We start from the raw sequence: 23,411 nt of genomic DNA, 5'->3' as shown, positions 1-23,411 counted from the left end.
CACCACGGAGACTGGTTACCTTTGTTCAATTGAATGTAGTCAATATTTATATAAATCCTATTTATATAATCCAAATATCTGGGACAATTACTGAATGTGGAGAGAGGTCTTTTGCTTTTCCTCATAAGCTCATGGGAACATACAGTATTTGATCTTAATATTGAACATTGTGCATCTCCTAGAGTGTCCCAGAGGAGGAGTCAATCTCCTGTGCTAACATCATAGCAGCACCCAGAGGCTTATTATTAAACAGCAAGATGGTCCAAACTAACAAACAGTGAACCCAGCTGCATTTGGCAAAGGTTAATACAGCTTGAAATGGAGCAGGGTACAAGTGTTACGGTCGCGAAATGTCAAAGCAATCACTGTCGGGCTGCGGAGAGATGAAAGCGTGAGATGCTGTGCGGAGTATGTGAGTCACACGGTGGAAGAGAGAGAGCAGCATGAGAAACTCCTTCGAAACCTGCCTCCACTGTGGTGAATCTCTTCTCACCATTCTCACCACCACCATCTCGAAGCGCAGGGCCCATGCAGGCCCCGGCCGGCACCGGTAGTGGCGGTGTTTGTGCACAAACACGGCGTAGGTGTTGCAGTGACCGGCAACACTAATGCTATCCCTAATTGCCTTTGAGTCTTCCGGGTCTCCTCTGGGCGCGGCACTTCAAAGTACAATAAGTTTGCCTGAGATGCAAACCCAAAAGCGTGGAAACGTCTGAATGGTCCTTTCATTCCATTTCCCAAGAACTTAACCGCCGTGACCTGCCAAAGGTGCACCCAACTTTTCTTTTGGAAAGAGAAAGAAGCTCTAAGAAAAAGAGTAACAGTCCTTTACTAAATCTAGTGTGTTAGAGGGTGTTGCCTGTTGCTTGGAGATAGTAGCAGGATGTGATGTGATGTAAAGCCATGGGGAGCTAACATTTCACTGCAACATGAAAGAGCGAGAGCTCTGTACACATTTTTGTGCTACATATAAATATATATAACTAATGAGGCTGTTGTACAGCAGATGCAGAGGACCGGGCCTGCACACCGCCATACTACGCTGCGGATGCAGGCTTGTTAACGGGATGGAAAACCACGGGCAGCTAAAGTTTTAAATCAACGTAAAGTTGCCACCAAGTTTTTGAAAATGTTGGAGGTTTTTTTTTAACTATAATAAAACACTAGTACTAAAGTAGCCACTGCTATATTGGCTTCATACATTAACTGCCAGTAATAAAACCTGTATCCACTATCCATAGTTATCAATTACATTCTTTAATGGTTTTTTCTAGATAGGTGTGACTTCTAGTAATAGTAGAGTGCAACACTACACGAATATTTGTCAAAACAAAATATTTAAGTGTTAAAGACAATATAGTTAAACTATCCACTTTAGAAAAGACATCGAGAAGGTGCTTTTGTGTCTTCATGTCCCAGTCTGTGTTCATCACTCACAGCGTCGCTGCAGGCTATGGGGAAGGACCCCCTCTTGACACCTTTTAGAAAAAGATAAATAAATAAAAGCAACTTTGCACTTATATCATTTTGTTTGTTTGTTTTTTGTTTTTTTAATTAGTAGAAATAGTGGTCCAGTCTGACAGTCCACTTTTGGTCAGACAGACTTTTATTACTGCTGTTTTATATATGTACACACACACAGAGCGGGGTGACAGGCGGAACACACGGTGATAAGTGCTGGGGCTCAGTGGTTGCCACGCATGCTCAGAACTTATATCATTACCCCCCCCCCCCCGTCTCTCTCTTTTGCCAAGCTCAGGAGGAGCATCGGTGTCAGTGATCAGAGGGTGGTGGATGGGCAGGAAACGCACATTTTCCCTCCAGCAGAGTGGAGTGAGGTGACCGCAGGTGTCGGGTCTGGCCGGGCTGAGGCGCGCCGCGGTGCTCTGGAGGGACGCTCCCGACAGCCGCAGGAGAAAAAAAACAAAAAACAAAAAAGGGAGAGGTTGAAGGAAGCAGAAGGACAAATGGCCAAGAAGAGGTGATGGAGCGTTGCAGATGCTCGGTAAATGACTAAGGCCGACCGAGAGTGAAGTTCAACCCGGTGGGATCATCCGCTGGTTTGCCGGTAAGCAGGCGAGTTGAGGCGTAGGAGCCTTTTTTTTTTTTTTTTTTGACAACGGGCTATGAATAACCCAACTGGTGGTTCATTGATTGGACCACATTTCTTCAGAAACACGAGCACCACAGCAGGTCGGTGACTGGGAGACCGTCCGGGAGCTCAACCGGGGTCGGTTGATTCCGCCGCCGCGTGCCGGTCCGCGGGCGCATCGCCCACTGGGGGGGGGGGGGGGTGTGAGCGAGTGCGCGCTTCTCTCCATTCAAGGATTCGTCGTGGGTCACGGGTCGGGCTGTCATTGTAGGCCACAACATAATGCACGCACACACGCCTTTTGACAGATGCCAACACGACCTCCCAGTCTGTCAGGGTTGGCCAAACCGTCATCCTCGGAGCGGGAAGAAGCAGGGGTAGGATGTTCCACGATGTAAAACGACTGTTTCATTGAGTCTAAAAGGGGCAACACATGCAGCACAACCCTTCTGTGTTTCTCCGTGTGTGTGCGCGTGTGTGTGTGTGTGTGTGTGCGCGCGCGTGTGTTTTCCACCTTGTGGCGTCACAGGGGCGCATCGCCGAGGAACCCAGATAACCTTGAGAATAACATCTCCCTCAACATTACAGACACACACCCACTCACTTAAACCCACATACACATGCATTTACATAATAACGTGCAGCAACCCTTAAACAATATAATCCCACCTGTTTTCACCTCTATGATAACATGTAATTCAGTGTATTAGCTCGGATCAGTCTTACTTTAAATATATAAGCACTGACAGCTGTATAATGCGTTCAGACTGTTTAATTATTAACAGTGTAGGAGTACCATTCATAAATCTTTTTTTATATGTATTAATAGTCAATAAAAAAGATGTTATTGCCTCTAAAGGCTGTAAATAAATTACAGGAGAAGTAAATACACCAGGTGGACAGTCAACTGTTTAAATTTTCAAACTGAGCGAGAGCATTCTCACTCCTGTGAGCTTTATCTTCTGCCGTCTTCAGGCTGTGGAGGTCTGGGGTTTGGTCATAGCGGCTCACTTTAAGGTTGTGTGAGGTGCGACTCAAGCTTTGGAGAGAAGCAGCAGCAGAGGTGGTGGCGGCGGCAGCAGCAGGAGCAGCAGCAGCAGCAGCATTGCAGTGGCAGGCGAAATCACCCAGAACAGTACATTTTACAGACTGAGGAGAGAAGAGTCAGACAGGAACATCCTGATCCCTTTTTACAATCCGTTCTTTCATAGAGCAGCTGATCAGATTTTGATCTAACCTTTGGTGAGAGTAGATGACTAGATCCTCGCGTATGTCACAAGTGCAACCTCATGCCTGTGGCTATTTTTTTCTTATTTCGTTCAGTGGAGCTTTGAAATCATAAAGCTACGGTTTATAATGTAATTCAACCAAGATTCACATCTCGCCATTTCAGTACAGGGCATATTTGGAGGAACTCAGGCTCAGTAGTTGAAAGAAAAGCTCACTTTCAAGCCATTCAGGCAGTGGAATTTCCTCAAAATCCATATTTCCAAAGCCAGGCATTTACAACCTATTTTATATTAAATAATCTATGAGCACTTGCCATTAACCGGGTAGAGGCACACAGCAAACAGCGCTCACACCGCGACCCTCCCAGCGGTTGTGATTTGTAACTGGGCGATGCAGGCTCAAAGATGGGAATACTACACATCCCTGGGGAGAGCAAAAGCCACATAGCCAGCCACAAGTTGTGCTGCAGCCAGATCATTCACCCAGACCCTTAAACTGATCACTTGAATCTAACAAAACTGCAGTGATGTTTTTTTACAACCCGGTAGGATGCACATTTGTCATACATGTGTGGTAATTGTCCAGGTTTGGTGATATAATGATGCACTGTATAACAAGAATTAATCATATTTGTTCAGCTGAGATTTGCCATACTGTTTATACTGTGGTAGTTACATCTCTGGGTATATTAGCTAATTGTAACCGATCAATGTGCAGGACTGCTTTATGCCAGAATTGGATTTTTAGGATTTTTGCATAAATATACAGAAGTGCCACGGCCTGACAGGTGTTTAATTTGCTGGAATAGCCAAAAACAGAGGTTCCTATCTAATTATTATGTCCATAAACTGTTTCTCAATTGATTTTCCGGAAAACTTCCTAATGTATATCAATGTATCATTTCATAAAATAACATAAAGTGACAACTTTTACCATGATAGCAGATTTGATCCATATCTCCCCATTCTTGTGTTTGTCATGTATTCTTTGAAGTTTCTTGCTCTGCCCAAGTGTTCTTACAAATTGACACTTTTTTTTGATTCTGAAGTGACCATCCCTGCTCGAGGCCCGTTTCACCACAATTTTCCTCTCGCTCATTTTGAAATGGTTCACTAATCAAAACAAACGGCATATATATGCAAACCTGCATCTAACAATTGGAAATGTATCTGCTCTTTGAAAGCAACGTTTGTGAATTGTGATTTTGCCACCATTTGAGAGCTGCGTGTAAGCATTGCTGTGACATACTATAGCTTTGGGTCTATCTTTAGTCTCTGTTTTTCAACTTAATTTAGTTTATTTAGTTACTGTATATTGTATATAATCTATTTGACAAATTCTTTTTAAAAAAATGAATTGGCTGAGGTTGAGCAAATAGCAATAGCATGATGAATCAATAAAGCCAAGAACCTCAAGAAGCTTTAAACTTGGGAAATTCTTCAGTCATAAAATAATATATCACAACTAAAAGCCATTAGATTTATCAGTTCATTTTATTTATTGACACTTTTTTTATTCAATGATTTTGAAAAAACAGTTCTAAAGAATGCAAGTATTTTCTTTTGCATTTCCAAATATGGAATTCTTCCAAATACAATAAAGAGAAGGACAGAAAAAAAATCTTTTGCTAAGTAGCCAAATTACTGAGTAATACCCAGTGGCTCCAGGGAAATAACTGAGCACTGTGCTCCGTATGCTTTTGTGTGGATAAACATTATGTCATGTGAAAGTATCCCCTACTCCCACAGTAACCGGTGGACTACTGAGTGTTTTACAGCCCGAAATGCAGCCGTGTGCCATATAGCAGCTGCATGGCCATATTGTTCTGCTGCAGAGAGCTACTATTACGTCACTTATGAGTTAGTCACCCGTGGAGCAGGACGAGAAAAGTTTAAGAGATGGAGAATGAAAGGAAGAGGGGGGAGATGGTTGAGAAGGATGTTATGAAGATGGAGGTGGATCAAGATGAGACATGGGATGCACATGGGGTTCATATATTTTAAGAACCAACTTATCTAATTTTGAGAGACTGACAACATCAGAACTGATGTGCGCAGTACCTTTATATTTCTTATCTTCCCTGCTTGAATGTATAGAGTGAGCGAGGGGAAGGGAAAGAGACAGAGACAGAAATAGATAAAAGACAAATGGGGAAGGAAGCAATTGCTTACGTAACTGTCACTGACAACAATCTCTACCCCTCCGTGAAGGTCGTAGTCAAGAAGACTAGAAGGCGTGATAATAGCGTTGCTTATCTGCCATTATGGTTCTCTATGTTTCTGTTGACAGGGACTCAATGCGAACTCTTATTACACAGAACAATCAGTTAAACTGGTGATTGCTCAGACGGGCAGAGCTTACGTACATTCGCTGTCAAACACGTAGGGCACATGGGAAGATGTGAGTCACTGCTCTTTTTATCTTGGATATTAAAGATTTATTAGATATCAAGCGGCATCCCAGGGAGAGACAGCGTGAAAGAGGTTTTTCTGGAGTGCATGTGTAAAATATGTATTGCATATGGCTCTAAAAGTTTGCTTGATTTTCCTCACAGGTGTCTGTCTTCTCTGAAGTTTCAAAATGGAGTCCGCTCACCTCCTGGGCAGCTCTAAGAAGAGAGTAAAGATCCACCCTCACACTGTCACAGCCAAATACGCCACACACACCCCATACTCCCCCCAACCTGGAGTGCACACACACTTCCCCCAGCCCGGGGACGATGGCTACGATGATGCCCCGTCTTTTGAGGACTTTGGCTCCTTCCTGGAGGAGACGTCAGACAGGAAACATCTGACGGAGAGCAGGAGGTGGCCTCTGACCTTGTTTGGCTCCAGAGACAAAGACAAGGATACAGTCCACAAATCCCAGGCTGCCGTGGCAGGAGACGGAAGCGAGGGGGCATCCAAAGCAGCAAAGGGGTCTGGGAGAGGGGTAGGGGAACAGTTGGCCAGCTTTGGGGAGGCGTCCGTGTCTGCGTCTCGGCTCACCTGGGTGGGGCTGCTCGGTGCTGCGCTGGCTCACGGCTGTTCGATCGTTTTGACCCGCCTGGCCTCTGAACGCTTCAGCCTCGGCCCCCTGTTTCTACTCTTAGTTCGATCCATTGTCCAGCTCCTTTCTGTGGCTGTACCACTGCACAGGGGGGAGAACCCTTTCGGACCAGAGGGCTATCGTCTACGTCTGCTCTGTTATGGCATTGCCTACTCACTTTCCCTCTGCTGTGCCTACTCATCCTTAACCTTCATCTCTCCTGGAAGCGCCACAACAACCTGGCGCCTGGCAACCACGGTGCTGTCAGCGACTCTGGCCTTCCTGCTCCTGGAGGAGAGGCTGGGGTTGGCTGATGGGATCACCATAGCTGCAGGGCTGTGTGGTTTGGGGCTTGTTTTACTTCCAACAGCAGATGAGAGCAACTCAGATTCACCCACTGACCCGGTTGTGTTCTGGAGAGGTGCTTTCGGCTGGTCTCTTTCGGCACTTGCAGGACTGTGGATGGCCCTAGCACTGGTTGGGTATCGTTCCCTGAAGGAAAGGGTGGGAGTTGGTACCGCTTTGTTCACAGTAAGCTGGACGGGGTGCCTCTTTGCCTCAGCCTCCTTGGCTCTGCTCCAGGAGGGCTGGTCCTGGCCTATGAGTGCCACAGCTTGGGGCCTGGTCCTGGGCCTGGTTGCATGCTCGGTAGCAGCCTTCCTGGGGATGACGCACGCCCTCACACGACTCCACCCGGCTCTGGTGTCCGCCTCGCAGAGCCTGGAGGTACCTGTTGCCATGCTGCTGCATCTGGCTGTGCTGCCGTTGGTTCCCACTGCGCCTGAAGTCGTCGGCAATGTGATGGTCATACTGAGCGTCGGTTGGCTGGTGGCGATGAAGCTGCTCCCCTCTCGAGGTGGCGGGCGGCGCCAGAGGGAGGAGTATGAGGAGATTCTGGACTCGCCCATCAAATAGACACCTCCACTTTACCTTCTGCTCACTCCCTCCCTCATGAGATTGGTTCCAGTGTACATAAGAGACTGCTAAATGTTTGTTGGAGCTTTATCTATTTTGTAATGTCCTCTTTGCTTTTGGGAAAGTGCCAATATTGTGTTGTCTGTTATAGTGACTATGTGATGTGACATTAAAATCTCTCTGATGAACACAATGCATTCCTGAAGCCACTTGTGATCAAGATCTTGCCTTCTTAAGAGTGTGTGTGAGGCTGTGTGTATATCAGCTACATTTCACAAGAGTGTAATGTCACTTTTACCAGAGGGCAGAGGATTGGCCAAGAATTGATGCCATCTATTTGGCTGCTGCCCGCCGGTGAGAGAGAGAAAAAACAGGAGATGGGAGGCAAGGGAGAGAAGTGAGGCACACAATCAGAGGAAGATAAACGGGGGTAGAGAGAGGGAAGATGATGGGATTGGCATACAGATAAGAAGTAGGGGAGGAAGGAGAGTGATGGAAGAACACGAAATGGCGATGAAAGGGAGGGAGCGGAACGAAAGGAAGCCAGGGCAGGAAGCAAGGCCGATGGTGGCTGCTTATTGTGCTGTGTCAGGACAGCTGGCTAATAAAACCACCATTCTAAGTGTGGAGACCAGTCCTTGTATCTAATAACTACCTGTCAGACACACGAGCACTAGCGCTCCTCTTTCTGGGTCTATCCTATTTTCCTCATCATTAGCCTCCTGTTTTCCTTTTTTCCCTCTTTGTCACTTTTTTCTTTTCATTAAAAAATGAATGAACAACACACGACAAAGCTTCCATTCCCTAAGATCCCCGCACACATTGCGCAGATGGAGACTTATAATGAAAACAAGAGCCTGCTCATTGATTATACCAGTGTGGATACCATGGATAAAACAGATGTCGTGAGAAGCCCCTTATATTAGTTATTACTATTACCCTTGTTACTCAATGCTCCTCTGCATCTTGTTAGCTGTGACATTTAATGAAACAGACCAGCAAAAAAACAAAAAACAAAATCAAAACCTTAAAATCTGGCCAGCAGTTCTCCACCCAGCTGCAGATTTATAAGGGAAGGTGCATTCACACACACATACACAGCCACGGGCACATGTGTACATTGCCATGGTTGTAAGTCGTTCCTTAGTGAAACTACTTGTGTGATGCCTGTGCGCTGGCCTAAATAAACTCACACAAGCTTCAAATGTTCCTTGCTGCTATGTTTTGCGAAGTGGTGGAATGTACATTTGCTGAGGTACAAACCTAACATACTTGTACTTTACTTGAGTACTTCTGCTTAATGCTATTTATACATCTACCCTATCAGAGGGAAATATTTTACTTTTTACTCAATTACATTTATTTGACAGCTGTAAATTGCTTATTACTCTGCAGATTTTACATTAAATAACCTATGACCAATTTATAAAGTGTGATTTTTTTAATAAACGACGAATCCTTTGATATTAGCTCCCTTTCACCAGCTACAACCCTAAACCTCTGCTTACATGTTAATCACGGTAATAATCATTAAATAATATGATATATAATATTTCATGGACAGGGGTGTTTCCACTGCATATTGAGTACTTTTATTCTTGATCCCTTAGGTAAATTTTACTGATAAACCATGTAATAGAATATTTTTACATTGAGGTATAGCTATCTTTACCAAAGTAAAGAATATTTCTCCATCATAATTTCGCCCTGTCCTCATCCTCCTTTTCCCTCTTTCAGTTTTTTCATTTGCCCAATTTCCTCTCTAGCTCTTAGAGAAACAAAAGTAAAAACACTTAAAAAATGAATGAAGAAGTGATCTGGGACCAAAGACCATCACACAGAAACTGTAAAATACACAGAAAGTACCTGTAGTCAGCACAAGCCACTCTGTGGTTTATACAATGAATGTGTGTGTGTGTGTATGTGTGTTTGCGACTGCAGGAGGGACGGGTGGAAGTGTAATAGCTCTGGCAGAGCTTCATAATTCATAAACACCCAGAGCATCGTAAGTCATGCTCTCGTGGCATATAAACTCATAAATCAACTATTGAGAGGCAGAGACCTGCCCAGAATTGAACACAAACCAAAAGTTCTGACACACGTTCTTGTGGTCGTAGATATTTGCAGACATCACCACAACTGCACAGACACTGAGGTTGTGGTGTGAGCGCTGCAAAGCACATGCACCGACTCAGACAAATGAAAGTGGAAGCATGCAACTGTAAGTATGCAGCTCTGAAAATGAGTTGATTACTGTGAGGGAAGAGGGAGGAAACCTTTCCATGAGGCTGATTGGATTGTTTAATTTGTTTTTATTCATTATAGTAAATCCACAACATTTATGGTATTTAAATTAATTGTCAGAAAACATAAAGAAGCTCACATAAAAAGGCCCTTTAAAAACTACATAAAAGGTTTCCAGGGTTTTTATTATTCTCTCCTCCTGGGGAATTTATGTGTCTCCTCTGTCCTTCCTCAATGTTTCTGTCTGCTCTATCACTCTGCTCAGCTGCAGATGGACCCTCTGCAGCTCTGTTGCCATGGCAACCAGGGCCTTTTCCATTGTGGCCTTGTCCAGTGTTGAGGTCAGTTCCTGCTCCGTTGGGCCAGATGGGAACGGCTTCATCCCCAAGGCAAAAGCTGCCCCTAAACCTTCAGGTCTTGGTGTTGGTTGGAGTCCCATCCTGCTGTCTGCTGGTCCTGATGGCACCACTCTGTGACCGCTACCTTCCTCCAGCCGCTTCAGCCGGGCTTTATCCTCATGACTACTCTTCAGGAGCATCTGCAAGGTAGCGTTTAACCTCCTCTCCCTCTCTGCTTCCTCCTCTCTGAGCTCCGCCAAACCTCGTTGCATCCTGAGACTAACCTGCTCTGCCTGTTTCCTGCATGCAGACTCCATGCTGGGTACACACTCCTGGCATGTCCCCCGAGTCAGCTTCTCCACCAGGGTCCTGAGGGAGACCATTCCTCCAAAGCACTGCTCCACAGACTCCAAGAGCATGTTCTGCCTCATGTGGGAGTCCTCCAGAGCGATGAAAAGCTTGTCCCAGCGGGAAAAATCTGCAGCCTGGGTTAGAGTGGTTGGAGACTCCCCTGTAGACAGCAACCAAAGGGATGCATCACTTATACAGTCTGATAGGCAACTAAAAAGTTATTAACATTTACATAACCAAAATATTAACCAAATGTAACCAAAATATTATCATTTATTTATTCAATTTGGCAGCAGTGTAACTTCAGATTATAAATCAGATACCAATAAAAATACTTACCGGTTCCCAACTGGTACTTAAATGTAGTGGAAGAAAACAAGACAATGGGGAACAGGGGAGTAACAATTGGGCATTTAAGAGGAAATGAGAAATAAATTAGTGTTTTTGTAAATGCTGGGTACCTAGGGTACAGTACTAGGATATAAAAGTTAAAGTTTAGGACATGGTGAAAATACTGATATTCTTCTTAACCCAGAAAGAAATTATGGCACAATGTATTTCATGATATGCTAAAAAAGCTGCCGGGCTACAATAAGGTAATGAAAGGGGCTTTTGGGGAAATTTCTTGAAACTCAGATGGAAGTGTTAGCGACAAACATATAAAATACACGGTATACGTTTCCAAAATGACGACGGGGGTACTAATGCTGAGGTGTAGCAAAGTAGTTTTGGGGTAGGAAACTTGAAGAAATAGGCTACAAATCTTGGAATAATCAGGGACTTGTCAATTATTTATAGAGTACAGATATTTACTCCATAAATTGTTGTATAAAGTGATACGAAATAAACCTGCAGTATGGAGATGGACAGAAAGGAATTCCCAACACACAATTTACATACACAATCATGATACATATATAGTGGGAAATTAAGGGATTGTGATTTCAAAACATTTGTAACTCATTCCATTTGTGAAAAGCATAGTATTTAAAACCAGTTTTCCCTGGCTCTTTTTGAACCAGTGTTACGGCTAAAATGAAAATGTCCCTTGACCTTACATTTTAATTACTGCAATTTGGTAGATCTGTGAGCAGAGGTAGGAATTTTTATCCTATCGAGGACATTGTTCTTCACAATGGGCCATCTCTTCAAACAAGCAGGAAACAAAAGAGACAAAAGGACAAATAAGAGAAAACTCACCGTCCTGCTGGTCCTGAAAGATCTCATTGTCATAGTTGTCTGCGTAGTTCCCTTCATACTCAATCTCGTTCACACACAAGGATGCAACCACAAAGCCAAGCACACACAGCACATGCCGGATCCAGAACACATGCATGATGAAACTTTGAATGTGTTGCAGATAAGAATATCATGAAAGAACGTGTTACTATCAGATGTATTTGTCACCCAGTTTTCCTCTCTTACCCCCCTTCAGTGTATGTAAAGGTCTTCACACTGAGCCAGCTGTTGTGGGTGCCGACTTATAAACTCAGCAAGAGGAGGAGGGAGGGAAGTAGTTGGGGAGGGTGGGACAGCAGTGGGGGTGCTGTGTAGGTTGGGTGAGTAATGCTTTGGTGGAGGTAATATGTCAAAAGTCAAACTGAGTCAGAAATAGGGGTATTATGGGGAAAGAGGGAGAATTACAGGGGCACTGGGAAAGCTGGGGTGAAAAAGGGGATAGAGGGAGGAGATGAATGAGAGAAATGGAGGAGTGAAAGAGGGAAAGAGGATTACCCACGAGACAAAAGAAGTTTATGTCTCTTTAAAAAAAAAAGGGGGATTTTTCTCTAAGAATTTATGTTTCAACTTTGACAAAAAAAACAGGTAGGAGCACATATCCTGTACACCAACAGTTACCCTTTTTCTTTTCCTCTGCTGCATTCACTCGCTGTCACAAAAAAAGTCACGCACAGTTGAATCTTTCTGGAGATTTTTTCTTCTACTTGTAAGGCAGCCAAGCTGTCAGTGTAAGGTCAAAATGACATGAAATAAAATCTCTACCAGGCAAATGAAAACAAATTCCACTGTCACGTAAATCTTTAATATCTTCGTCTATATATCATTCGATATTTTAGCTTTAAGATGTTTCATGAGCCAACGGTGCAGCTTTATCGTCAGTATACAATCAAGGATTACACATTAAAATGCAGCTCCAAGCTGTACCCACAGAAATTGTATAAATAAGAAAAAAGAAATGAAACTGTAGCCGCACTGAAGAAAAAAAACTATACAACATCGACATTGGAAAAAAATATGTATATATCTATATTGAAACACAGCCACAATATGCAATTTATAAATCGATTTTATCTTCTTGACAAATTGCTTTGTAGTTATCAGTGACCCAGATGTAATGATCCCCTCAAATAAAGTAGGTACTTTTTGTCATTTCTAGATGTATAACATTGTATTGAGCTTCATTCTTAAATATCAGAGTCATCTACAGCCATATTTACATTGTTTCCACAGGACATTTCAATCCCAACACACTCTCCAGGTCTGTCTGCCTTTTTAACCTTTTCACTGATGAGTCATTCACTCCCTGTTCTGAGTATCAACACCAAATCCCTTGACCTAAAAGTCGGAACATTGCAGAGTCGGGATTATATTTTAAGATGATTTCGCTTTTAGTACTTGAAATTAAATTTAGTTGCCAAGCAACACTGTGAAATTAGCTTCCTAGCTGTGCTTGTATTTTGTTTCCTGGCTACACTGTCGGTAAGACATTATGTGAAGAGGATTCAGGATGTATTGGACTCTTAGTGAGGCCAAATGACCTTATTCTTATAGACAGAGTGTTCTGGCCAACAGGTGTTGGGGTTAGGCAGCAGAAGTAGGACATGTCAAGGTCCGAGGAAAAGTCCTGACCTTCCTACTCTCTGCAGACCTCCAGGCTGAGCTCCCAACTGTAGATGTCAGCATGTCTGCCAGTAACTATGTCTGATTTTCTCATTCTGGCGGGCTATAATTGTAGCAGGGGGACTAATTGGGGTGGAAGCTGGCAGGTCTATCTCAGGAAAAGAGAGGACCTGCAGAGGAAGAGTTCAGTTTAGGACTCCATGACAGAGGAGCTACATTTATCAGGAGCCGCCAGACGCTGTTAACCACCACCACCTGCACACCACACCTACAGCTTAGCTGTCACAAAACACTCCCAGCTGGTATTGAGGGGGAGGAGTGATGAGAGATGAAGGGAAAGATGAAAACATAAACAGAGTAAGGAAGACGGGAAGGGAAAAGACAGACATAGAGATGATGAAAGTTGGGTTGTGTATTAGCACCAAATTTATTCAGACCAGAGAGAATTAGAAGAGAACAGATCCTGTTGGCTGGGTTGCCCTGACGACACCAGAGATGCAAGGGAAAATGGGACAGTGGGTGTTGTCAGCAGAATTTACCCTGGCTAAAAACAGCTGATTTAAAACAGCAACAGGACTTGACTGCTGAAGAAACCGCATAGTAACACGGCAACACAGTCAGCCAACACAGGCTAGTTTTATGAGAACTGTGTGATATTCTTGGGTGTTTCCCCCTTTTTGTCCCCAGTATAGCAGAGGAAACCATGTAGATACAGTTGAAATAGAAGAGACAGTCAAACAATAAAGCCATTGTAAGAAAATAGACATGTAATTCTGTTGTTGATGATGTTAAAAGGAGTGTCTTAGTTGATGATTATTTTAAAGCTTAATCCTTTACTAAAAATAGCTAAACAAAGCCTCTGGCAGTGTGGATCATGCCCTGCTGAATCAAACGTTGCTTCATGTAGGTTTATCTGACCAAGCAGTGGACCGGTTTAGTGATTATTTCTCAGTTCAAACTGCCTTACTATACTAAATGAAGTACCTCAGGGCTCCGTGTTTGGTCTGCTTTTATTTTCTCTTTACACAAGTAATTTAAGTGTTAATACACATGGAGCAAATACTTATTGTTACGCAGATGATATGGTTTAGTATACCTTTGGATCTACTCACCCAGATGCACAGGCAAACTACAGTCCGCCTCTGTTAGCTCATTGAACTCAAACCTGTGTTGAATGCAGATAAAACAAAGCTGATGTTTTTTAATACTTGCAGGAGGCCTGTAGACATGGTGGACATTGTTACAGCTCAGGGGAAGACAAAGGATGTTATCTGTTGGAATATGGCTCAATTAACGTATTTAATTTGAAAACACTAATCCTGTTTCTCTTTAGAAGCTAGGAGAAGGCTGGTCGCTGCCACCTTTTTGCTGGATCTTAATCATGGTGATTTGTTGTACATGAATGCATCAGCACAGTGTCTCCACATATTCAACCCTGGACATCGTAGCACATTGAGAATTGTAACCAAATTAAAATCATTCACAGCATTTTCATACCACTTTCTTTTTCAGAGTTGACTGTATTATTGGAATTTTTAGCCATACTAGCGGCATGGCTCTATAGAGATGGCAATGTTAGTCTCTCAGTCAGTTGGTCCACCATTTGGGTCCAGACTCTAATGTCTCAACAGCTATTGGATGGTCGGCATTCATGTCCCCTTCATGATGAATTATAATACCTGTGGTGATCGTCTGACTTTAGATCACCATCAAGTCAAAATTTTCATTTGTCCAGTACTTTAGTTTCTGACTAAATACCTCAAATTTATTGACACCCACATCAGCCCTTAGCTGTACTTTGTGTTTATCGCTAATTAGCAAAGTTCAGCATGAGTTTAAACCAATGAATCTGATGTTTCAGGCTGAATTCAAGACTATTGTAAATTCTATGGCAATTGTCTGGTCTTCGCCTAATGACAGTTTTTTTGTTTTTTGTTTTCTTTAAATGACTGAAATATAATAACAAGAATCCCTACTCCCTCTACCGGGTTTCATAACTCACTCATCTCATGTGAAGACCAGAGAGAGAGCTGCTGTTGGACAGGGAGCATACCAGAAATGATAAAAATAAGTTGGAAATGTAACAGCGACTTGCTGTTTCAGTGTGGCGGAAAAGCACTCACGAGCAGCCAGGGACACACTGAGGAGAATCTATTCTTGTTTGGCTGAGTCATAGGAAAAGTTGCAGGAAAAAAACACTATTTAATCTCTCTTTAAGTGCTGACTGCACCTCCTGTGAGACACCTCTAAAAATGTAGAGTGGATATAGTGGCGTGATATAAGTGTTTACAATGTTATTGAACCACGGGCCTCCTGACTTTACTGAGATCAATAACACACACCCTGCGGTTAATCGATCTAATCTGTTTGTAAAGCCTCTGACAGGAGAGAAGTGGGAGCAAAATACAGGAGAAACAAACACAATTATGTCAGTGTTTTCGGAGTATCATTATTATGTTATGCAGGTAAACACAATTAATAATAATGACGCGAGCCAAGCTTAACCAAAAGCTTCACAGTGTGCCAGGATTGTGTTAATTAGAGAGGTGTGAAATTTTACTAGACTTGGCCTGGAAAGCCGGATCAAAACCTCGACCTGGAAATAGTTGTGTGTGTGTGTGTGTGTGTGTTTTTGTAAATCTAGGTGTAGAGAGGTTTGGATGGTAGGAAAACGTATATGAGTGAATGGCGAAAAGCAAATTTAAGGAAATAACAGAAACACCTCAGCTGGAAACAAAGATAGAACTCACACGATTTGGATTGACATGACATCACTGTTTGGATATTTATTTTTCCACATTTTCAGATGAGAAAAGTGAAAACTCCAGTGTCGCACTGACATCAGCTCAATGAACAACATGTGACTGAAACATGACTGCATGTACGCACAGTTGAAAACTGGCAGGCAGCAACTACAATGTGAATACTGTAGCTATCCAAAACCACACGCATCTTTACGTATTGGGACAAAACCATAGAGGATAGAGTCAGTGGCTGATTACATCAGTAGGGCCAATGCTAAATTGTGTGTGTTTCCTTCCAGGGTCCCCAGAGTGGACCCACATCACAGTAGAGCAGGGCTGCCCTCACGAAGAAAATTAACAACATCTGGAAAACTTTTACCCATTTCACCTAACGGGGGCTTTAAGGGGGTAAAAGGGTAAAAGTGAGTGCGTGATTTGAGCGTTTGTAGGGGGCAACACCCAGAGCGTGAATGAGGAAGAGTATTTTGAACCGTGCTACAGCATAAAGATCCTGTTTAACCTGGTGTTTCGTCACCTCTCTGGGCTCCCCAACACACAAGTGACATGTTTCATATGGAAAATGACCTCAGCTTGTAGAAGGTCACATACACGTACACACACTTCTTTCTAAAGGTGTCACAGGTTTGGATGGGCTGTAAGCACAAGTGCACATGGGTCACTGACAGACATGGACACAAACACACACATACATGAATTAATATATTCACACCAACAAATCTACACACATACACTTGGCACAAAGCTTGATTAGTTTTCCTATGTTAATTAGTTCTCATTTTGCTAAATGTGAAAATAAAGTTTTAATTCCACAGATATTGACTGAAATCATCATTTCACAGTCACAGGCTGCAGATAAAGTAATTCAGTGAGGCTTCGACTTGTAGCCTGAGGCCAGAAAACATTATTTCTACTGCCACAAGACAGAACTGATACGCAACACTCATCGTTTTCACACAACATTAATAATTAATAATAATAAGATGAATAATCCTAAAAGCTAAAATTATTGTGGCACTATATCATGTTTAGAAAAATAAGCACTTTTACAACCACTTCACATTATCTTCCCTATGGGATTAATTAAAGTCTTTTTTACTGTACCACATGCTATAATGATTGTGCATCTATACTTTTCTAATAAAGTATTTGTTCTCAGCTCTATGATGTCATTTACCAGTGGTGTAATTCAGCTGAAGCTTCATTAAAGCCAGTCCCAGACTGACATGCTTTGGCTTGGCGTGACATCCCCCACCAGATATTAGTCTCTACTGAACCATATCCTGACTAGCTAATGATGACTCCTGGACATCTTCTCCATTGATGGTGGGCTGCTCATTAGCTGTTTCATTGGTTTTTTGGGGCTCATCAGCCATGGCATTGGTTGTCATGGTCTCACTAGCCACTGCATTTGCTGTTTGAGACTCGTTCACACTTCCACTGAGTTGTGAAGGTTGAGAGGATGTTGTTGTCATTGCACTGGCTGCACCATTGGTTATTGCAGCTGTTGCACTGAATGTCACTGTCTTGCTTGAAGCTGGAGACTCAGCAGTTGTTCTGTTAGTTGTCGTGTGTGTGCTGACTGTCCTGTTGGCTGCTGAGACGTGATCGGTTGTGTGACTGTCTGAATTTGATGTACAGACATAATCAAATGCTTGATTGGCTGTTGAACGGTACCTGATTTCTTGGCTGTCACTTGAGCAAATGTTGTTGTTATTGTTGTTATTTGTCTCGTCCGGTGGCTGTGTGGTTACAGGGGAATCTGTTGTTCTTTTTCCAGTTCCGGGTGGTGGATTTGCAGTCCATGAGTCCTGGTTGATGTCTGGAAGCTGATGGACAACTACGGGAAGTGGAGTGACCTGATTTATCCCAATGGGCTCATTGGCTACATGGTTGCTGGTTAATTGCTGATTACTAATTGCTGACTGCCAGTTATTGGAGCAGAGGACTGTTGGAATGCTGTAAGGAGAAAAAAAATCATAACCAAGTAGTTAATGTGAATAATTGAATTTGTTTTAAAAATAATTCCCAATAGTCTTTTTCCTTTGTGAGACCAAATATCCTGAGTTTCTCTTACAAATGCATCTTAGTGGTTGGGCATCTTCTTGCTAACAGCAATCCTTTGCCAACTGGATTATAGTTTCACATAAAAAAGTATTGGATTGAATCCCAAGTTGTACTATATACATTTTGGTGAGGTATTTGGCTTCTGAATTTACAAGAGACTTGTGTAAAATAGTTTTAAATGATTTACCATCTGTACTGAGCTAACAAAAAAAGCCCAACGCCTAATGAAAGCTCACTGAAAGTAAATTTTGATGATGATCCAAAATGTCAACTTTTGTGCATTTAAACAGCCTTGTTATGATCTATGTGACAAAGCATTTTTCAGATAAGCTAATGGTTTTTTAAATTATTTATAGAGATTAAGAAGCAGTAGCATTTTCTCAACCCGTAAAGGAACACCTCATTAAAAATTGCCATGATTGGAGGTGCATGGGTTTCACTGGACAGCTTCAAATTGTAGTTTGATAGTACTGTGTACAAATAATGTTTAATTCTCAATTCAAATAAAAACTGAGGACATGGATTGAAATGCATGAAAGGGTTTCCAAGCAGCATTACTTTGGTTCTATAACGATTTATTATTTAGGTGTTGTAAACCAGGCTTTACAGACCTTGCCAGCTGTTTCTGAAGCTCCTGAGCATTATGATTGCACTGGTCAAAGTAACAGGCCTGAGCCTCCACAAAGTCAGTCAGGCTCCGCATGTGGTTTGTCTGAAAAAAGTACAGGAGACAAATAAAACACGACATCAGAGTTTGGCTGTGAAATAAAAATACTGAACATTTAAAAAAAAGTAATAGCTACTTTAAAAAAAATAAAAAAACTGAGACCACAAAATAAAAACAAATTTAATTTTGAACAGATTGCAATCTTCCTATTTGAGAGATACTGAATGACAAACCACAGAAAACCGTTTATCATATATACTTTGTAAAACAGAAAACACTGCAGAATTTTGCCAGGAATTGGGAATTTGATAAAAAGGCTTGAACAATGTTATAGAATACGACAGAATCTTATTTTGTATCTTTCGGTGCGTGTGTGTTTGTGTGCACATACGTGAGTGTTGTTTATTCCTTCCAGAAGCCGTCTTGTAATTTCTGACTGTCGATCGAACAGACTCTGACAGATTCTCAGTTCCATCTCTGCCTACACACACACACACACACAAAATGATCTTCTATGGTCTTTCATTTATGTCCGCATATTACCAGCTTTGTTTCTGAAAATTTCGCGTTATAGATTATTTCTATCAGATCCTGTGTGCATACAAACATATAAACATGAATTTACCTGAGCGATTTGCTGAGCCCATATCTGTTTGGAGGAAAGAGACAGAGGAGGACAAGTGATGTACTCAGTGACCAAACAGCATCTTCAGCTGTGTCTGTCCATGTTCATGTCCCTGTATGCAACCACTGACCTTCAGCCATTTAACACGCAGGAAGCTGAACATGTAGGAGACATGAGACAAGTAGTCCTCGTCCAGTGGGTTTGCATTCAGGTTCTGACAAAAATAAAAAAAAAGAGCAGGAAGGTGAAATAAGAAGATAAAATATCTACTGTATGATAGGGAAATGCATTTTGGTGTGTTTTTGTACTCTGGGTCTGATTCATTTACCCAAGAAACTGATATGTATTCAGAGGCTATGTTTCGGTGAATCGGTGAAAGTCAAAACACCATCACTGACACTCACACTGTCCTCTCGGTCGGCCTCGTGGGCTTTCCTCAGCCTAGTTTTAGCTATGTCCAAGTCCAAACGCTTGTTCAGCAACATCCTGCGCTCATCCTATGAACAAACACGCTTGTTTAGTATACAAACAACAGACTAAACATGAATGACGGGAAGAATGGTGAAAGAGAATAGAAATTAAAAACCTAAAAATGTTTTGGTATATCAGTGCCACGATATACAGATGATGGGTGTGTATATGTGTGTTTTACCTGTATGGCTCTATATTCCCCCTCAGTGAAACTCCTCAGAGGGGTGAGAAAGTGGATGTTAGTGCTTTGGACAAACTTTCTCTCTGCTTCGCTGAACTGCTTCTGAACCTCTCCACACCTTAGCAGTGCAGTTCCTAAACACAAAACATACTGCGGTTTAAAAAGAATACACACTGAGAACATCTTAGCATGTCCATGTAAATGATGTAAAAAAAAACAAAACAAAGAAACTAATATGACATGATTAAGCAAGTATTCAATATTGTATTTATGGATGTGTGTGTAAATGATACTTTTCAGACCAAGAATATTCAGAATAATTTAGACTCACCATAGGGAGTGTTGGACCCAATCTCTAGCCCAGCCTGGGTCATTTGATCTCCCAGAACCTCAAGGGCGTGAGGCCGAGGTGGGACTCTCCAATCCAGATGCTCATATAGCCGGTCCTCGAACCGCACTCCTGTTCATCAGAAGTCAAGGGTCAATTCAAGTTTATAATAATACTACATAACAATAAAATACCACATTTAAGTGCCAAGTCTGAGCTTTAATTTGAGTAGGTTTACATCAATATAGAAAGAAATATGTGGGGGTATCCCTTTAACACACAGCGTCCAAATTGCAAGTGTTCCAAAGTAATTGGACACTTGGCTACTAAATGTTACTTGGGCAGCTGTGTGCTGTTAAAAATGTAGTTCATGCACAAATGAGCTTGTAAATGGCTCAGAGTTAACTGAGAGCTGATTGAGGTGGAGTTGTCTGTCAGTATGAGGAACAAAGACATCATTATGCAAGTGAAGAATTTATTGAGGCTCAAAAAAAAAAAAAAGAAAGAAAAGAAAAGCAAAAATATGTCAGAGAGATATCAAAAGTAGTTGGTTTGCCAAAATCAACAGCTGGGTACAGTCTAAAAAAGCAGGTCTGTACAGGAAAACTAGAAAAAAGCAAAAGATCTGGTAGGCCGAGGAAAACAAGTCCCTTGGATGAGCAAAGAATCATTTGCATGGTGAAGAAAAACCCCTTTATGATGGCACAACAAGTGGAGAACGCTCTCCAGAATGTAGGCGGACATGTTTCCTTGTCAACGATCAAGAGAGGACTTCATGACCATAACCTCAGGATTCACAACAAAATACAAGCCCCCGGGTAAACCTCAAAAACAGAGAGGCCTGGCTGCAGTTCACAAAAATACACACAAAAAGAAAACGGTACAGTCCTGGTACGAATTTCAACAAAAATCAACTTCTATCAAAATGATGGAAAGAGGAAAATGTGGAGGAAAAAAGGAGCAGCTCATGACCCAAAGCCACCACCTGTCAAACATGGCGGTGGTTCTGTTGCTGCTTGGGAATGTATGGCTGCCAGTGGAACTGGCCCACTGGCATTTTTTGACAATTTCACTCTCAACAGAAGCAACGGCATGAATGCAGAGGTATACAGGAGCGTTCTGTGCTCAGCTCATTCAGACAAATACATCAAATATCCCTGGACAACATTTCACCATTCAGCAGGACAATGATCCTAAACGTACAGCCAAAGCAACCAAAGAGCTTTTCAGGGTGAAGAGGTGGAATATCTTCAATTGGTCAAGTCAGTCACCTGATCTCAGTCCGACTGAGCAGTATTCCACTTGCTGATGACCAGACTAAAGGCAGAGAGAAGGGAGCAAAAGCTGGAGGCGGCTGCACTGAAGGCCTGGGAAAGCATCACCAGGGAAGACAGAAAGTGTCTGCTGATGTCCATGGGTTGAAAGCTTCGGGCAGTCATTGACTGCAAATAATTTTTTCCACAAAATGTTAAATGTGATGATGTCGTTCGATTTCACATGAATGTTTTCAATCGCTTTTGAAAAAACAAAAAAATGTGTAACTGTCCAAATACTGTAAGTAACTTTTGAATGTGCCAAAGCACACAAACAAATACCTCACAAAACACAGTTTAACCTTAAGACAGACAAAAACATGTGTCAGGATACTGCAGTCTACATGGACATTAACATACCACTTAACACATTACTTAACCCCCTGCACATGTGTAATACTGTATACTACTAGGACAAGCATTGTAAATTGCACAGCTGAAAACGGTGGGCAGCTGCTTGCAAACTGTTGGTCCTTCCCATAAGCCCATACATATTAGATAGACATAAGGTAAACAACAATGATTCTGCTTAACTAAAAGCCCTCGGTCGATAGATAAACAGGACATGATCTGGAAATATATCCTCGATGCTGAATTAGTGTATGAGATCAGCATTTCTGGCAACCGAATGGTCTCCTTATTTGACAGATTACAGACCACAACCACTCATAATTCCATTAGCTGAGGTAATTGGATTCAAACAGGCAAGAGAGTTATGATGCCTTTTCATCTGAACAGGCCTGTTACAGTCAAAGCAAACAGAAGAGCGCAAGGGAGATTTATTTATAGTGGGAGGGCAAAGAAAGCTGCAATACCGGGTCTAGGAGGTGAAGACTCATAGCCGTCATTCGAGAGCACCATTATCGCTAGTGCCCACTAAATGGGAGTGTGTGTGTACCAGGGCTCTGGTTTGGTGAAGGTGATGTGTGTGTCGGGGCGAAATGTTGGAGCAGTTAATTATCTACACGCAAGATACAACACACTAAATGTACAAGTACCGTATCTTGTGGCTATTCTCATTGAGATCGCAGCCCCCAAAACACCTCTGATTAGTTATACATAAATACTAGTTGTTTTGTCCTTTTACACGGAAAATGATGATAACGTAGAAGTATAGGGTACTTTTATTTATAAGAGATGTTTATCCAGAAAATAGTTATTTTCTCAATGTCATAAAGGTAAATACTCTAAATTATTAGAGGTCAGTGGAGAGGCAATCATGTAACTGATTTTTTCTAAACGTTTGAATTTGCTGCTGAAGACATGAACTAATTCTGACAAAAACAGAAATAATATATGTCTGTCTTGAAATGACACATTGGTAGGTGTCTCTCAGGTCTTTTTTCGGGACCTCAAGACAACCTCGGAATAAAATAAACCAGCCAGTCTCCCTCACCGGGGTTAGGCTGCAGTAAAACCTCAGTCTGGGAGATTATCTTGTCCGTGCAGGTCTTGGTGGCGTCTGCCCGGGCCAGGAGCTCCTCCAGACCGGGGTCCAACTCTGTCTTGTCCGCCTGGCCAATACTCTCCCCCGTGTACTGGAGCGGAATAACAGAACAACATTTAAGCTTCTGCCACTCGAAAAAAAATAAAGACTTGTTGAACTGGTGTTTATTTTCAGCATTTTATAAAAGATACAATGGCAGTGACTCGATGTCCTAACGCCGCCGTTAAGCGCGGCGTAAACATCTCGTGACTGCGGAATAACAATAAACCGCGACCACAGTCAGTTTATTGAACAGACGGCTAATTCTGCCCTTCGGTAAAAGCATTTATTTCCTCCGCCGGTCTTTTTCTTTTTTTTTACCTGAACAGCCCGGTTGATGAACTGACCAGCATCCACCGCCAGCCGCGTCAAATCCATGGCAACGTCCCCAAGGTCGCGCGCTGTCCCCCGGCGGTCCAACTGGAACGTCAACGGCCCAGCCGGACTGAGCTAGC

General features: G+C 42.5%; 3 protein-coding genes across 5 annotated transcripts; 1 reads left to right on the top strand and 2 right to left on the bottom strand.

Moving 5' to 3' along the window:
- Positions 1-1,797: 1,797 nt before the first annotated feature.
- Positions 1,798-7,571, top strand: slc35g2a (solute carrier family 35 member G2a). The gene is made up of 2 exons (XM_040137697.1): positions 1,798-2,068; positions 5,877-7,571. Exon 2 carries the CDS (start codon positions 5,903-5,905, stop codon positions 7,262-7,264), a length of 1,362 nt encoding a protein of 453 aa, XP_039993631.1. The 5' UTR covers positions 1,798-2,068; positions 5,877-5,902; the 3' UTR covers positions 7,265-7,571.
- Positions 7,572-9,628: 2,057 nt separating this feature from the next.
- On the bottom strand, positions 9,629-11,630 carry LOC120795679 (pentraxin-related protein PTX3-like). The gene is made up of 2 exons (XM_040137768.1): positions 11,398-11,630; positions 9,629-10,357 (listed from the first exon to the last, which is right to left on the bottom strand). Exons 1-2 carry the CDS (start codon positions 11,531-11,533, stop codon positions 9,717-9,719), a joined length of 777 nt encoding a protein of 258 aa, XP_039993702.1. The 5' UTR covers positions 11,534-11,630; the 3' UTR covers positions 9,629-9,716.
- Positions 11,631-15,841: 4,211 nt separating this feature from the next.
- Positions 15,842-23,385, bottom strand: LOC120795291 (endophilin-B1-like). 3 transcript variants are annotated; one of them, XM_040137095.1, is made up of 11 exons: positions 23,278-23,385; positions 22,867-23,008; positions 20,161-20,289; positions 19,830-19,963; positions 19,582-19,674; positions 19,308-19,391; positions 19,178-19,201; positions 18,944-19,033; positions 18,497-18,597; positions 17,496-17,777; positions 17,273-17,412 (listed from the first exon to the last, which is right to left on the bottom strand). In XM_040137095.1, the coding sequence occupies exons 1-11, from the start codon at positions 23,332-23,334 to the stop codon at positions 17,379-17,381; spliced, it is 1,170 nt and encodes a 389-aa protein (XP_039993029.1). In that variant the 5' UTR covers positions 23,335-23,385; the 3' UTR covers positions 17,273-17,378. The 3 variants fall into 3 exon arrangements, with proteins under 3 accessions (XP_039993027.1, XP_039993028.1, XP_039993029.1); XM_040137093.1 differs by having other exon boundaries at positions 15,842-17,777; XM_040137094.1 differs by lacking the exon at positions 19,178-19,201 and having other exon boundaries at positions 15,842-17,777.
- Positions 23,386-23,411: the final 26 nt, after the last annotated feature.

Source organism: Xiphias gladius, chromosome 10 (genome assembly GCF_016859285.1).
Source record: "Xiphias gladius isolate SHS-SW01 ecotype Sanya breed wild chromosome 10, ASM1685928v1, whole genome shotgun sequence".
NCBI classification, from domain to species: domain Eukaryota; kingdom Metazoa; phylum Chordata; class Actinopteri; order Istiophoriformes; family Xiphiidae; genus Xiphias; species Xiphias gladius.
This window is presented reverse-complemented; position numbering and strand designations above follow the sequence as displayed.